At 46.0% G+C, this 16734-nt stretch overlaps 1 protein-coding gene across 1 annotated transcript in view; it reads right to left on the bottom strand.

The window, feature by feature from the left end:
• Window positions 1-6970: 6970 nt before the first annotated feature.
• Window positions 6971-16734, bottom strand: part of Thbs2 (thrombospondin 2) — a 29396-nt gene continuing 19632 nt past the window's right edge. Inside the window, exons 16-22 of the mRNA NM_001169138.1 lie at window positions 16024-16142; window positions 15124-15358; window positions 12967-13194; window positions 12327-12598; window positions 11691-11788; window positions 10142-10281; window positions 6971-8961 (exon numbers count right to left, since the gene is read on the bottom strand). Of these exons, the coding sequence (NP_001162609.1) occupies window positions 8954-8961; window positions 10142-10281; window positions 11691-11788; window positions 12327-12598; window positions 12967-13194; window positions 15124-15358; window positions 16024-16142 (1100 nt within the window). The 3' untranslated portion in view covers window positions 6971-8953. The remainder of the gene's footprint in view (window positions 8962-10141; window positions 10282-11690; window positions 11789-12326; window positions 12599-12966; window positions 13195-15123; window positions 15359-16023; window positions 16143-16734) is intronic.

Genomic DNA, 16734 nt, shown 5'->3' on the forward strand with positions numbered 1-16734 from the left:
ACATGAATGACCCTCTATTGGGAGTATACAAACACGAACATAGAGACATCTTTGTTCTGCTTAGAGCCCATCTCCCTTAGGATACGTGAGCTGGACATCCAAGAGGGAAGGACTGTTCCTGTGTCATTACGCCACAGCTCACGTTGCCATGGAGAGTCAAGAATGCAGGTGCCATTCTGCAAGATGCTGCCCAGGGGAAAGTGAAGCACTGATTGCATTTCAGTTCATTTTCAGTAAGAGGTTTTCAGATTCCCTCCACCCTTCATTTACCTTCAGCCCCTCCCTGCCAATGTGAATCTTTCTCAGAACAAGATTAGCCTCAAACCCTGGGTCGCCATTTATACATTCATCAATGCGTGCTCTGCCCAAAGTCTTTGTGGACTCTGAGTTAGCAACAGTCCTGGCTAGAGAGGAATGTCTCCCAAGTTCCTGAAACCTGGGGTGAGCAGAAAGACAAGGAATTTGCTCTGCAAGGAGCCTTGTGAGCTGCTGGAGCCTCGGGCTGGGTGTCTACAAGCTTTCTGTCTTAGATCATTATTTGAACTTCTCTGAGAAGCTTAAAATCCTAGTTGTCTGATGATGTCCATGGTAATTCTTTAAGATAAATGTTAAAACTTTCCATTTCATAATCAAATAACAGCTGGCTATAGTCCTACTGACCACTAAGCAAATCACAAATGATTAGTTGATTTTTTCCCCCAAATACATATTTTGTCTTGTTTTGGCTAGAAATACAACTCTTCCCCCTGGGATGGGGGGGTTTTCGGAATAATAATTCTGTATTTTAACTTTTGAGAGCTACTTGAGTATAAAGAGTAAAGGACATTAGAGAAAGGTTAACTCTACATAATGGGGGTTTCCGAGGAGAAAAACTGTAAAGGGACAACACTCAAACTCAAAACCAGCCAGACACTGGGAGCTACAATGGAAGCATAAAAACATCAAACACGAACTTTAAATCCTGAGTAGGTAGGGTCTCTGCAGCCCGCGATGAGCATGATGGGAGTGGATCTTGAGAAAGTTCTAAAGACACTGGATAATAAAGAACACGTTGACCCACAGGAAGTCAGGAACTCAAACTCTCTTCAGCGTTAAAGTACTGCTCCATTGTGCCAAACAGAAGGTGGATCAGGTTAGGAGACCTAGGTCCTGTTCGCTGCTGGAAGGAGAGCTCTCTCTCATCCTAGCAGTTGGAGTTCACTGAGTCAACCCATCAGTGAGGAGATGCTAAGCTGGGGTAGGAGACAGAAAGAGCAGACTGCAGAAGCCATAAACAGCTAGATACCTAGTAGCCATCACAGGGCCAGACTTAGTGGCATCACTGATTTAGCATAAAATGCATGCCAAGTTTACCCAGCCTTGCAAAAGTCCTTGAACATTGTATACTTTAGGAGCAGACCAATCTATACTAATTGAGACCTTCATATATTTGATTCCAGCCTTTGCTGCAGGACATCAACCCCTCTTTCTGGAGGCCATTGTTCCCTTGTATATAATGCACTCTCTGACAGAAACTGGAAATTCCTTTACGGGAAAACAAAACAAAACAAAACAAAACCCTGAATTGGTACTTTCCCAGAATCCCAAAGCATAAATTGTTTTCTGGTTCAAAATGACTCTCAGGGTTCTGCTCTGTCAGGAATGTGAGGGCCCTGCTCCTTTGGATGAAAGTGGTAGAAAGACAACGTGGAAACCAGAATCAGCTCTTGGTATTGAAGTTCATTTTGGCCCAGAGCGCTTAGCTGAAAACCCAGGATGTAAGCCGGGATTCGGAACTTGAACTGTGCAGTCCACGACAGAGCACCGAGTCTGAGCTGTCTCTCAGAGCATTACCAAGAGGAGAGAGTGTAAGGGCTGAGCCTCCTTTCCTACATCCAGGCCCCAGCTCCAAATTGAGAGGCCGCAGAGCAACTGATGTGGGAAACGCCTCTCCCATTTTCTGACTCATTCTGTGGTACTTCTGATAGGAATGAAAATATTCTGAAGAGACACGTGCGCCCCTCCCTGTGGCTGTCAGACTATTGAAATAACAGGCCCAAGAAATTACACTTTCCTCAGGAATCTCTTACAGGGAGAAGGGAAGTCTGAGAGGGCAGGAGTCAGCTACAAAGAGGGCTCTCCTCCCAGCAAAGATTTCACACTGTTCCGACAACTTGTCAGGTTGTCTTGCAAAACATTTAAGCAACGATGAGCTGGACCACTCCTTCAGGACTGTTGAGCTGGTCAGGACTTTTTCCTTTCTGTTTAAACCTGGACCTTCCGGACCTTCCAGGCAGGACCTTGAACTTGTACTTTGCGGTGCACATCTTCACATCAAATAGATTCCTTTTCTCTCTGTTCCACCCTTAGTTCTCTCTTCAGTTGTCCTATGTGGGATGGAATCTAAGCCAGGTTGTCTATACCCAGATTCTGACTCCAGTATCTTTTTGTTTGTTTGTTTTGCTTTTCCTTGAGGAAGTGTTTAGAGGCCAGGGTGGGGAGTCTAGATGATAAAGAGAGGTTTGTCTCAAGCTCCTTCCTTCAAAGAACAGCCCCTTCCTGATCCTCAGGTAGATCTAGAAATTCACCGGCTCACATTGGTGGCCCAGTAAGCAAGCAACATGTGCTCAGTTCCTTTCTTCAGGTCCCCTGGTCACCTCCACGCTCCACAAAGTGACCACGCCTACATCAGTTCTACGCTCCAAGCTAAGGCAGCCCCAGTCAAAAAGCTGCCTTTAATGGTGGAGAACTGCACAGGGATCTGGTTTACTGTTATAATAGCTCTACTCATGGATGTGGGACAAACATGAGGTCATGCTTGTCCAATTACCAGAATGTGATCCTGTTGGGGTATGCTCTCTGGTGACTCTGATGACTCTGGCTCCCTCCCAGCTTTGATGCAGCTCTTAGCTTTAGACTTCACTAGCTTTTGCCCATCCACACAGTTATTTTCCAAAGTGCATTAGCTCACAGGGAAACTCATTTGAACTTATAACATCAAATTCCTCTGGAAATGTACACCGAGAGAGTTTGATTAGGATTGGGCGTTTGAGCATCCCCTTGGAGATGTTCCTGAGGAGTTTGACCTCCCTCACCTTCTGACCTCAATGCCCATGCTCTGTGGCTCAGGCCTACCTCACTTTTCACGCTCCCACTGATGATGTCGTTCAAAGGCTTCTCATGGCTTCTGGTTCTCACACTACCCCAAGGTGATGCAAAGTGCCCTTTCCCAGGTCTGTAATGGACCCACAGTGTGTGTCCTGTCCTCGTTCTGTTATGGTCTCTCTCTTCCTCACACTAATTCTGTTTTCACTTATCTACTTCAAAACATTCAAATGAAGAGTTTAATTTATCCTTTACTATTCATTTCAATCAACTTTCACAATATCTCCTCTTTTATTATTATTTTATCTATTTACATTCCAGCCATTGCTCCCCGTCCCCCAGTTTCTCATCCCATCCCTCCTTCCCTGGGGACTCAAGTCTCTCAAGGGTGCATCTTCTCCCACGGAGGCCAGACCAGGCAGTCCTCTGCTATATATATGTCCATGTATGCTGTGTGGTTGGTGGCTTAGTGTCTGGGACTCTCTGAGGTCCAGGTCTTCCTATGGGGTCCCCCTCCCCTTCAGCATCTTCCACCCTTTCCCTAATTCAGCCATAGGAGTCTCTGAAGCAGACACCACAGAGGTGTTGCTTACTGGCTTGCTCCCCATGGCTTGCTCAGCCTGCTTTCTTATAGAACCCAATATCTGGTGGCCCTCCCACAATGGGCAGGACCCTCTTCTATCAATCACTAATTAAGAAAATGCCCTACAGGCTTGCGTACCTGCCAATCTTATGTAGGTATTTTCCCAAATGATGGTCCTTCCACTTGATGACTCTTGCTTGAATCAAGTTGACCTAAAACTATCCAGTGCACTTCCACTAAGCAAAGCGTTATTCCTGGTCTGTAATAGATAAGGAGAAAAGACTTGGAATAGCTAAGTAGCTTGACCAGGGACTGGCCAAGCCAAGCTATGAAAGAGGGCAGAACTTCTGAGCAGTTTCCCTGGCCAGAAGGTTTCTAGTTTCTTTAAAGATAAGATCAGTAGCACACTTCCATGCAGGGGACAATAATTAATAACAAATTTTGCTACAGATTTGTATGCCAGAGCGTCTCAGATGCTCTAGGTATAACTGTATGGCTTAGACATCAAAGCCCTCACTGAGTATATTAGACATCCGCCCTCTCTTCACATCATAAGGCTAAAGGAGCCAGAGCTGGCTGCTCACTCCAAGCTAAATAGGTGACTCATCTGAACACATGGCTCCCTCCCCCAAAGAGCACAAGCATAGCTCACACCGTGTACCCCACAGACCCACACCCTGCACTCCGATGCCTGGCTAATGCTGACCCATTCCTTCTTGAGTTCATTTCATGGAAATGATGGAAAGTGTGTGTGTGTGTGTGTGTGTGTGTGTGTGTGTGTGTGTGTGTGTGTAGCATCTGCCATGTTGGTGAGTACAGGCTGACTCATTAAACACAACACATCTGTACACCTGTCCCACACAAGCATGCACAGACATGCGCTTCATGCAGGCACAAATATGAACATAATGTGTCCTGTGGTTTCTCAGGAGAATCTTCTCCAGAACCATAGGCTTTGACATTTCTACAGTGTTTCTTTCTGCCTCAACCTCCCCCTCCACAACTGCTACCTGCCTCTGTCAGCCGATAAATATCCGACACCAATTCACAGGGTGCTCAGTTTAGATCTGATTCTCTGGCTTTCTGAGCTAAGGCATGTGCAAAGTGTGTCTTTGATATCACCCCTCGTAATGATATGCTTAGAATGACAAGGCCGTCATATGAGGCAAAGGACAACCAAGAGTGAAAACCTGAGTCAGCTTGTGAGAGGTAGGTGGAGTCCTGCCACAGCTAGCAACACACACAGTGCTTCCGGGGAGGCAAGGTGGGGACAGCTGCCTAGACTCAGTGCCAACCCATGCTCCAAGGCCTCTCAGAACATCACCTGTAATGAGAAGGGTCAGAGGCAAGCCTCTCTCCTCCTGTGTTGTACAGATGAAACAAAAGGTAAGAGGTGCTTGGGACAGACACTGGTGGCTGCAGCACAGGTTTCTTGGCAAAAGTACCTAAGGGGGTTCCAAGGCTACTGTCCTGGCTACCTTGGCAGTGAGTTCTCTCATCAGAACAGTATGCTCTGCCAAGCATCTTCCCTGGGAGCAGAGCAGCACCCCTCCCTAGGAGGCAGCTGGCTTGGCTATCCATTCTCTCAACTGCCTCACTAGCACTGGGGTGTTAGCTCTGGAAAACCGTGAGTGAGAAAGGGAACCACCACATACATGTTCATGTGTGCTTTCACGTCTCAGCAGAACCCTTGATACACGTGTCATCAGTTCCATTCCACTTTTGCCCGAGAACTAGCAAAGTTACCCTGATTCCCTTAAACTTGTTCTTGCAACCCTAGTGACCATTCTGTTCCCGGGGCATTGCCCTAAAAACCCAGAGTAAACAAAGGGAATCAGCCTGAGTTTCTAAAATGTCCCATGGCCATAAAGGTTCTAATATCTCTCTTGTCCATATCAGCCTAGCACTGGGAGAAGCACAAATCAAGAATTTGTTAAAATATTATATTAATTAAATTTAATTAATTAAAAATAACTAAATCATTGTGTTAAACCATTATATTGTTAAATCATTATATCATGATTCTGCCCCCAAAGCTTTCTCCCTTTCCTGGTAGTCACATACCCCAAGTTAAGTCACTGGAGAACAAGGTGTCTTTTATAATATAGACTCTTCCATTGCACAGGGCCGCAGTGTACACCCAGAGTTCACATTGGAACCTTTAATACCTATAGCAGACAGTCTCAGCTCCCAGAATCATGGCATTCAGCCATAGGCTGAAAGTGTGCAGCCTGAAGATCATGCAAAATGTGTGAAAAGCAGCAGAGAGAAGATACATGGAGCCATTCTCTCACATAAGTCACTTCCTGTCAGGTGGTGGATACACAAGACTCCGTCCTGAGGACAGTGACTCCATGCTAAGGGTCAAGGGACAGTAGGGGATGCTGTCAGAGAACTCACATGTGTTTGTAGATCAAACAGAAAAGTATTATATACAAATGAGCAACTGAGCGCGGTTCCACCTTAAGAGTGGCGTTTTGGCACTGTTCAATCCTTTCCTGGGCCTTTTCTGTTTCTTGAATTAAACATGTGTTAAGTGTTCTTCCATAACTCCCCATTGACCAGCTAAGGCTATGTCCCATCCCTTCCCACAGTGGTCCTAAGCTTTGCAAAGTCCTGCTCACTGATGTACACATGCCTTTTCCTTTATAGTTACCAGTTCAAGTTCACCCACTCAACTTGACCAATACTAGAGGCTTCACCACCCAGCATGCCAACACAGGGAGCAGTCCTGGTGTCTCACCACCTCACCACTTGCTGTCAGACCCACTATTGCAGCCAAAGACACCCATTCTGCCTCCGTCTTTACCCCTCCCATTTCTCCTCTATGTCTCCATGTGCTTAAGTCTACCATCACATGCAGGCGTCTTCCCATCAGCTAGATACTGACAAAATCCCAGGCTGCAGTGCTGCGATCACCAGACTTCACACCAGACCACAACTTGCTTTGCTGTGGGCTGCCGGGTCTTTTCTCTTTCCTCTCTTTGGGATCAGCAGAGGTAGCAGACCCTAAATGTTCGTGGGCCAACCCTGTGTGTCGGCCTTTTCTGAGTCCTTTAGGGATTCTTGCTCGAGTCATTAAAAGGTTCTGCTCCTGTCTGACAGTGAGTAACCTGCACCCTGGGGACTTCTACTGAAGGAGGACCTATGTCAAAGACAACTGCTTTGAACCTTGAACCTCCACACATCTGGGAAAGCCTGCAGCCATTTTCCAGAAGCAAAATGTCAGTTCTCCCTGGATAAGATGCCCAGCACCCTCCAGAAGGAATCCCACTAATCCTTTTAAAAAAGGGAGAGAGATTCATTTATAGAAACCTTTTTATAATTTATTTGCTGTTGATAATCTTCGGTATAAAAAAATGAAGCTCTAGCTAAATGCAGGGTTTTGGTGGTGAAATTTAACCCAATGAACAAATAAATAAATATTTACAATCTTTGGCAAAAACAATGTTTCATTAATGTATTGAGAAGCTTTTGTTTTTTTTAAAAAAAACTACATAAATAATTTACAAAAATAATATGGTACATTGAATGTATTCACATCGCCCCCACCACCTTGTACCATTGTACCAAATGCCCAAGTGAGACCTAAATGTTCTTCACATCCTCATGGTCAGAAGTCTCCCAATTCTGTGCTGGCCTTGGGAATACAGCTCCACAAAAAATCTAAAACGTGCAGGATAACAAGTCACAAGGAAACTCCCCCTCAGTGATTTCAACACAAGTAACTGCAGCAAGACAAATTGTGGAAACTCAGATCAAAATCATGGATTCTTTCTATCTGACTTAGAAATTCAGTTGCCATCACCAGAAAGGGGATTGTGAGCCCTGCTCCCCAGAGGGACAAGATATACTTCCGCTGAACTCATGTGGAGTGAGAGAGATAGTACTTCCTGCTGGGAGATCATGCAGCTTAAAGCAAAAAACAAAATAAAATAAAATAAATCGAGCCTATGCCTGTAATGGTGTGACTGATTAATGGATGTGTCTGGAAAAAATGACGTTTCCTTCAGCGTTAAAATAAAAAAAAAAAAAAACCAAACCTATATACAGCAAATTGATCATATTAAAAAGAACTGAATTAAAATTGTTGGTAAGTATGCATATTAAGGTTCCATTTTATCATGACATAAAGCCTTGTATTTCAAACAGCAGATATTTGCATGTCTTTATATCATTATATCCTTGTCATACGCTTAGTTCCAGAAACCATACTACATGCTTGTTACTTCATATGTTTAAAATAAATTATTGGTGAGTGGAGCTATATTCCAAATCATTTAATAAATAGTAACGAAACCTGTACCTGGAACCTTAATGAAACGTGTTACCAAACTTGGCAAAAGCAACGTTTGCATCATTCCAAAGCCTAGAGTAGGAGTAGGGTACCAAAGTGCATCCACCAACCTATCTGCCAGTCTGTTTCCTAGTAGTAGGGACAGGGAAGGATGCCCAGACAGAGATCCCAGCAGTCAGTATGCTTTCGGAAAGGCCCAACCCAGGCAGCCAGTTTAAAGGGACATTGTCTCTGCTGAGCCTTTCTTCTGAAAGCACTGAGAAGCCTACGGCTGGAACCCTGAAATATTCCCCTTTGCAAGGACATAGCTTCTCTGTCTCTGTCAAGTCATCTTTAACTGCGGCCAAAGAAGAACTGCTTTGCTTCTAACTTTGCAATCCCTTTCCATGTTCTAATTCGTTAATGTTTCAAATCACTGGACAAGGGGCCACAGTCTCAGGTGACTGCCTTCTGGCTTCTTCCTTACTGCAGCCGGGTTCACCTGGTCTTTCTTCCTAATCAGCCTCACAGGATTTGTGTGTTATTGTAGAACAGCACGAATCCAAGAACAGTTGACAACATTAAGCACTGGAAGTAGGTGAGCGATTATTTTTCATGCTTAATTTATGAGAATGACTTATACACAATATTCCCTTCAACTCCATATACACATAAATACTGCAAGTAATTACATTTTCCATGTAAACGTCATTCTTTTTAAACAAACAAGAAAGGGCAATGCAGCGACAGCTCCGTGTCCGCTCCGCAGGGAGCCTCAGTCTCCTCCAACTGTTCCCCAGCAGCAGGCTTGATGCTCCTCTTGGGGCTCCCTAGGTGCTTAGCCTCGGAAGGCACTGGACCTCAGTGCTGATGAAGGAGGTGAAGATCCACTCAGGTAAGGCCAAGAAACAGGAAATGCTGCATGGCAGAAGAGCTGCGAGGGCCAAGATGGACCGATGCGTCCAGGAAGGGGTGTTGGCAGCACACTGCTGGAGCTGGAACCCTGCTCTCTAGGCATCTAGAAGAGAGGGAGCAACAGGATTAGGAAGAAACAACCAGGGGGCATTTTACTAGGTTTCTTTGTTTTTCCACCTCACACTCGTAGCCCAGAACTCACTATGTAGCTCAGACTGGCCTCAAATGAAGCCATCCTCCTGCCTCGGACTCCCAAGTACTAATATTACGTGCGTGACCACAGATACCATTATTTTAATTTTAGGGCTGCATATGTAAGGTAGATAAGTGGAACAGATTGATAAATGACAGAGAGCTTTGGACACAGTAGACGAGTGAATGGATGGAAAGACAGAAGGGTGGACAGACAAATGGATAAATAGGCCTTTGGATGGCCAGATGTATAAATACGTATTTGGAAGGATACATATGTAGGTGGAGGTATTAATAAGTGGATACATTTTAAAAAAGAAATATCTTCAATGGAATCATGACGTGAGTAAAGACCTTCAGTGGGAGAAGGAGAGAAAACACGGTTCTTGGTTTTGCTTCTCCTTGATTTGTGTATTATTTTCAGTGTATGAGCTTTGTGAAATATTTTAGAGCTTTATTAATCTCCTCTATAAATGGCATGCCCTTAGACTACATTGGTCAAGTTTGCTTTCGGATTTATATTTTGGTTCAGATAAATTAACTAGCAGTCTATCTAAGAAGGGGCCGCCTTTCCTCCCCTACTTCTATTCTTCCTGTTCCCCTTCCTCCTTCCTTCCCTCTTCCTTTCCCTTCCCTTCTTATTTCAATCTTTAGTAAAGGTAGTAATATAAAATGACCCTAGAAATTCACAAAGTATAGAAACAAAAAGCACTAGAACTCAATACAGTGTCAGGCACAGCTGTGGTAGTCATAAAGTATTGTACTACCAATGGCATTCAAATTCAATTTAAAACAAAAGAAACCCCCGGGAAAGAAGCATAAGAAGAGAGAGGAGAAGGATGAAAAGGAGGCAGAGGAGAAGAAAGAAGGAGAAGGAAGGAAGGAAGGAAGGAAGGAAGGAAGGAAGGAAGGAAAGAAGGAAGAAAGTGAAATTACATTGTCTAAACCACATCTTTGCTGGGAAGAGCAGAAGCCCTAGCTCATAGCAACAGTTCATTCCCCTGAATGCAGCCTCCACAGGCAGGAAAACGGATACCTGTCAGTCCGTCCTGGCCCTGAGGGGCCATTCCCTGGTGGGAGCATGTACTCACCTCTGCACTCATACTTGAGGTCTGAGAAGTAGACCATTTCTTGGGAGAAGACAAACAGACCCAGCCGTCCACCAGCATAAGTTTGGTCATAAATTGGTCCTGAGTCAGCCATGACCTGCTTTCCTTCATGCACTAAGACTCTAAAACAGGTAAGGGAATAAAGAACAAAAGAGAACTTGAAACTCTGCAGCACATTCCCTGGGGCCTGTGGTTGGTTTGGCCAAGAGGAATCTATTCTCCCTGTTTAGTGCTATGGATAAATGCATGACCTGTGTCTGCTCACCAAGTGCTCTCTGATCTACACCCAGACAAACACAGAGGGATCTGTAGCCACACGCTCTGCTGGGGGCCTGAGCAGGACTTACTTTCCCTTTAGAAACACTAACTCCTGTCGTGCAGCAGAATCTGGACAGCTCATTCCTCCTCACAGGCGAAGCTGCTGTACCCTTGGTTGTGTGACTGCGATCTGCAGTAGCTTGTCTTCAAGAGCCAAGGCAGTGTAAAGGGTAAAGGGTGTTTCCAGGCTGTTTGTGGGGGATGGGAGCCTGTTCCTCTTACTTAGACCTACGTCTTCCTTGAGTGTGGCTCCCAAAGCTTTCATTTCCCCTGAAGATCCCGAGTTTCATCTTTGTCCCATTGTAAGAGCTGCCTGAGAGTGGGGACAGGACTCTATCGTCCCAGCTCAGAATGCAAAGTGACGCCACAGAATTTCCTGATGAAGCACATGACAGATGGAACCTCTTTGCAGGGACCTTACATCCCACACACCAGTTGAGACCTACCCACCCAGACCCTCCGGAATGTGCAGACACCAGATAGCCATCAGGGGTGAGACTGAATGGGAAAGCATTTGCTTATCATATACAAAAGAAAGTGGATTCCATCCAGATGGATGTGGAAGTTTGTATACTAGCCAATAAGTATTTAAGACATGGTTTACTTTGTTTAAAAAAAAAAACCTCAGTTTTTTTAAAGTAATGTATAGGAAGGATGCAAAATAGATGAGAAAGGGCATTAAAAACTGAGGAATCCAGAGAAGAATGTAAAGGAGCTCATTACAGCATAGTTATTTATTGATAATCTCCAATGGGAAGGTAGACAGAGAAGGCAAATTGTCCATCGAATGGACATCGAATGTCTATGCAATGGGAAACAAACTATTCATCTGATATAAAAGCTATCTGGTTATCTGTTGTGGGTGGTTTAAGACCCAGCAATTGTGCCTAGAAGACAAGTGGTAAAGTAACAAACTGTGTGTGTGTGTGTGTGTGTGTGTGTGTGTGTGTGTGTGTGTGTGTGTGTGTTTTTCAGGGAAGCTGAGAGAGCACTGATAGTGTAGTCACCTCTCAGAACCAAAGGAGGGCAGAACAAAAGGGAAGTCAGGAGAGGCCAGAGCATAGTCTGATTCTGGGAAAGGTGGTAGCATTTAAAACCACACACAACAACTATCCAATAGAGAGGCAGACTGGCTGTTTAATGGAGAAGATTAGCCCACCCACTAATGATGTGGCCTATCACTGGACAGAGAGAAGTGCACAACTGCCCTTACCTCATGTAGCCTGTCTTAGGCCTGTGAATCAGATGCCACCTGTAGGCGGTGTAGTCCTTCCAGCCAATGTTTTTGGGGTCATGCCATAGAGTTCGAACCTGTGGGAAAGCAGCATTGTTGAAGCGTGAGATACACGCCTCTCTATCATTCTCCCCTCGACCCCGGACTGTGCAAAGTAATAACCCACTTGCTGTGCTATCTCCCTAGTACATTTTGTTTTGTACGCTCTACTTTGAAAGCCATAAATTGTCTACCCTACTATGCACAGCTATGGGATACTAAGGTGTGCATCTAAGTCCACTGCAAGGGTGTGTTACTGTTAGCGCCAAGAGCATGAATGTTTGACCCAGACAGTCATGGATCTGAACTCCTATCTTCTGCTTCTTGGGCGTGGAGCTATGAACAGAACTGACACTGTCAAGTCCTGTCTCTGCAAGAGACTGGACACGTGTTCAATCTTGCCAATCATGTTTTCAGAAGCGCTGGGCATCTTGTGTTTAATAAAGTAGGTATTAGACACCAACTATTAAAATGATGGTTATTTGATTAAAAGTGAGAGCAGAAGGGTGTCTTTCTGGACTGGGTTAGGAGTGCAGGGTCTGTCTAGAAGAGGTCATCAGCTTCCCAGTCCCTCACCTGGCCTTCCGTGTTTCCCGTGTGCCACAGGGCATTCCTCAGGTGCTCGCCAGTACCAGTCGTGGAGTTTACTACTTTGAGTGACACACCAGAGTAGCCGTAAGCCCGACTGGGCTTGTCTTCCCAGTAGGTCTGGGTCACCTGCTTCCACATCACCACATAGAAGCGGCTGCTTGACTGATAGCCAAAGACGAAGCCGGCGTAGTCATCGTCCCGGTCAGTGTTGACATAGAAAGTGCCGCTGAAGTCCACAGACCCAAACTCATCGAAACCTGAGTGCAGAGGAAACATGGTCTAGAGGCCCAGGGAAAAGCACATGGGAGTCCATTTTACAGAAACATGGCTCGGAAGAGCTTAGATAGCCCACACTCTTCATTGACAGGTCAGTGAAAGGACGTGTGACCCAGTTGAAAGTTTTATGGCAGAGGCTCCAGTTACTATTTCAGAGAGACTGTGGCTTACAGAACCCAAATTCCCATAGGCCAGAGAGTTGCAAACCTGAGCTTTTAACCAGATTATGAAGGGAGCCTATTCCACACACCAAGGAAGGGTAAGGCTAACAGAAGAAATTACCCTGAATCCTGACCGCATGGCCTCACTTGACCATACAACAGCATCACCTACAGGATCTCCAGCTCACCTACGGCGATGCCAGGGTCCGAGTTTGCTGTCTGCACCAGCTCTTTGCCTTGGTGACGAATTACCCAGTTGGGATCAATTTGTGTGGTCCCCTTGGGATCCAGAGGGACCATCTGAAAGTTTCTGAAGTCTGTCTCGGTGATGGCATTGTTCTCGGGGCACACGTCATCAATATCTGGGACATTATCATTGTCAAAGTCATCTTTACAAATATCACCTCGGCCGTCGCCTATGGATAAGGAAGAAACAAACACAAGGGGACAAGTTAGGAGGTCTGCATTTCCCTCTGTGTGTACAAGCAGAGACCTCTGGGTCCCTAAGATCTGAGGCTGTGCTCCTTGTGGTTAATTGTGGATTGAGGGACAACTGCCTCCCAGACATTGAACTTGTAAAGCTCTAAGGAATCCCACCCATGAAGGCTTTCCAAAACATCCTCACTGCAAATGCTACAGCCAAGGAGAGCACTGTAAAGCCCTCCCAAGAGCTCTGCATTCAGAGTTGAAAACAGAAAGTTGGCTGCTGCCAATGTCTCTCTAAGCTCACTTCTCATTGTCATTCTCAGTAACTGGAGCCACTCTAATTCATTTGGCATTTGAAGTAGAACCCTTCCAGTGCACATGACTTCCCCTAGGGAGATCAGACCCAGTGAGGTTTGTCTGCAAAGGGGGTTAGGTCATGCCTGTGCCCTGTTCTTGGACACAGTGAGATGCCCAAAGGCAGAGGCACTGGAGTAAACCAGGCACTCTGTTGTGACCTCTTATTTCAAAAGGAAGAAAAGAAACCATATTTGGTATCTAGATTGATATCTTGATTTTTTTCCCCATTCTTCAAACCAGTTTTCAGTTCTGGTATCCAATATCATAGGCCCCCTACTGCGTGAAGCACATAATTGGATGTACCAGCTTTTTCTTTTCTGGAGACGGGGCCTCAGCGCAGGCTCAGCTCAGACTGGAGGTGAGGATAGAGACAAGGATGGTTTTTGAATGGTCCTCTTGCTTCTCCCTTCTGAGTTATAGATTGCTATGCCTTGTCTGGGTAGTGCTGAGTTCTCATGCTAGACAAGTGCTCTACCAATTAATCTATTCCCCAGCCTTGGTAACAGCATCTTAAAAGTAATAAAAGTACCCTTCACCTCTCCTTCCCAGCCCCCTTCCTAGGTGAGCCAAAGGTCACCTCCCACTGTCTGCACCAGTGTCTGCACTAAGCTGGGGGCTCTCTGCTGAAAGCACTCTTTCCTATGCAGGGAGAATCCTGCAACTGCCCTGGGGCCTTGGCCAGTCTTTTCACGTGCTTCTGAGTCATATTGGCTCGACACCCTAGGACTCCTGGTCTCCATTTGTTCAGGATAAGTGTCTTCCAAAGAGAGCTTGAATCATCCTGCCCATTGGGAGGGGTTAGTGACCAGCCTATCAGCAAGCGCAGCTACGTGCTTTGTTATTCAGGACTGCCTGCCTTCTTCCCGGGGTGTGACTTCCTCTAGAGCCTGCACAGCAACAGACCACTGATGTGCACAAGACCTTCTATTTCACACCTTCCCTATTTTCTGTAACAGCTACAAAGTAACAACCTCCCCCCACCCTGTCCTGTCACTGGCTGGCTGCATTCAGCTAATCTATTTCTTTTTAGGTGTTTACCAAACATTTCAAAAGCAAACAAATGCTGAAAGGTTTCCTCATCCTGACACCCACAAACAAACCTCACCTCTATATCAACCAACTAGACCCCCAAAGTCCCCAGGGACTAAACCACCAACCAAAGAGTACACAGGGTAAGGGGGGTGGCATGGCTCCAGCTGGATATGTAGCAGAGGATTACCTTATCTGGCATCACTAGGAGGGGCCCCTTGGTCATGTAGAGGTTTGATGACCCAGGGTAGGGGAAGGCTAGGGCGCTAAGGCAGGAATGGGTGTGCGGGTGGGGGAGCACCCTCATAGGGGCAGGGGGAGTGGGTAGGGGATAGGGGGCTTGCGGAGGGGAAACTGGGAAGGGGGCAACATTTGAAATGTGAATAAATGAAATAACCAAAAGGAAAAAGAAAGTATATAAAAAAGAATAATAGGCACACAAGAAGAAGCAGAGACTTCCAGCAGGCTAGACAGAAGACCAGCCATCTCTGCAGGACTGCTCATGTGGTTTGCCGAGGAAGGGTGGCACCCACCATCCGAGTCTTCCTGGTCGGGGTTGAACACAAGCCTGCAGTTGTCCCTGTCATCTGGAACACCATCGTTGTCATCATCGGAGTCACAGGCATCCCCCTTGCCGTCATTGTCATGGTCAGCCTGGTTGGAGTTGGAGATGTATGGGCAGTTGTCTTGGTTGTTCTGGTGGCCGTCATCATCTATGTCCTCATTGTTATCACACTGGTCTCCAACGAGATCATTGTCCTGATCCATCTGGGGGACGGAGCAGGAAGTGGACAGCATGAATACTCCCCGAGGAAGCACACAAAGACTCGGGTACTAGACTAGAGGCCCACCCCCTCATGATACAGGCCAGCACTGGGGGCCGAGGCGCAAAACTGGGGTGTGCTGGCTCACTTGCTGTCCACACAGAAGAGAGCTTGGAACCAACTCCTGGGTTCAGGATCTCTAGCCTGTGCCCCATCTCATAGGGACTTCTTATAGCTAATGCCACTCGGTTATCGTGAGCACCACTGTTTCCACCATTGCTGTATGCTTTGCAGACCATATTCCTGGTCACATTCTTCCGGTCCCTTCCAAAGGCAAGCCTGGAAATGGGGCTAGTTCTGGGTTTGCCTCAGGATAACCATGGAGACTAATTTTCCCCAGACAGTGTGGGGGGAACTCACTTCCTCCCCTGGCCTGCGGCCACCTAGATATAATGTGCTTAGATCTGGTCTCTGTGAGAAGTTCCAACTGAGCTTATAGCATCTGTGTCGTCATGCTTGGCAGGGCAGATGAGAACCACACAGGAGCATGGCTAGGAAGCTGTTTGATGACGAGAAACGCCCTGCTCTGGATGCGGGTCAGCCTCAAGGCTCATCTCCGGGCAGCAGCTCCTGGGGATCACAGAGCCCTGTGTGGACACATCAAATCACCTGATCTGGGTTATGCATCAGAGGACAGTTGTCACAGTGGTCCCCAACGCCGTCACCGTCTGTGTCTCTCTGGTCAGTGTTGTAGACATACGGGCAATTGTCTCGCTCATTGAAAACATCTGTGGGTGAGAGAAACAGAGTAGCAAGACGCTGGGTTTAGAGAAGGTTCATTGTTTTCGGTCATACTGAGTAACATACAAACTTTCTCTAGGAAAGTTTTGTTTTCCATTAGAATTCAAATTCCCAGTGAGACCCTGTCTCAAAAAATAAATAGATAGATAGATAGATAGATAGATAGATAGATAGATAGATAGATAGATAGATAGATAGATAGAAAAAGAAAAAGAAAACCAATTCCCTTAACCTAAAATATAATGAGTGTTTGGGATTCTCTGGGCGATGCTGCCCAGTCAGAAGAGGGTGAGTGTGGTGTGTCCTCTGAGTTTGTTGTTTTGGCTATTCCCACGGAGATCTCAGAAAGTGTGAGTTAAGTCCCGAGGAACATGAGAGCTTGAGAGTGCTGTTGCCTCTCAGTCGTCATCCACACACAGCGGGAGAGAAGTGATGGTGCGGATAGATCAGCAAGGGTCTTGGAAACTGAAAATAGGGAATAAAGTCCACCAGGACCAAAGAAATAATTATTTTTCAAAAGGAGGATACAATGGCAAACCGAAGGAAGACAAAGCCCAAGGAAGAAGAGGCCACTCTGGA

This window comes from Rattus norvegicus, chromosome 1 (genome assembly GCF_036323735.1).
Source record: "Rattus norvegicus strain BN/NHsdMcwi chromosome 1, GRCr8, whole genome shotgun sequence".
Classification (NCBI taxonomy): Eukaryota; Metazoa; Chordata; class Mammalia; order Rodentia; family Muridae; genus Rattus; species Rattus norvegicus.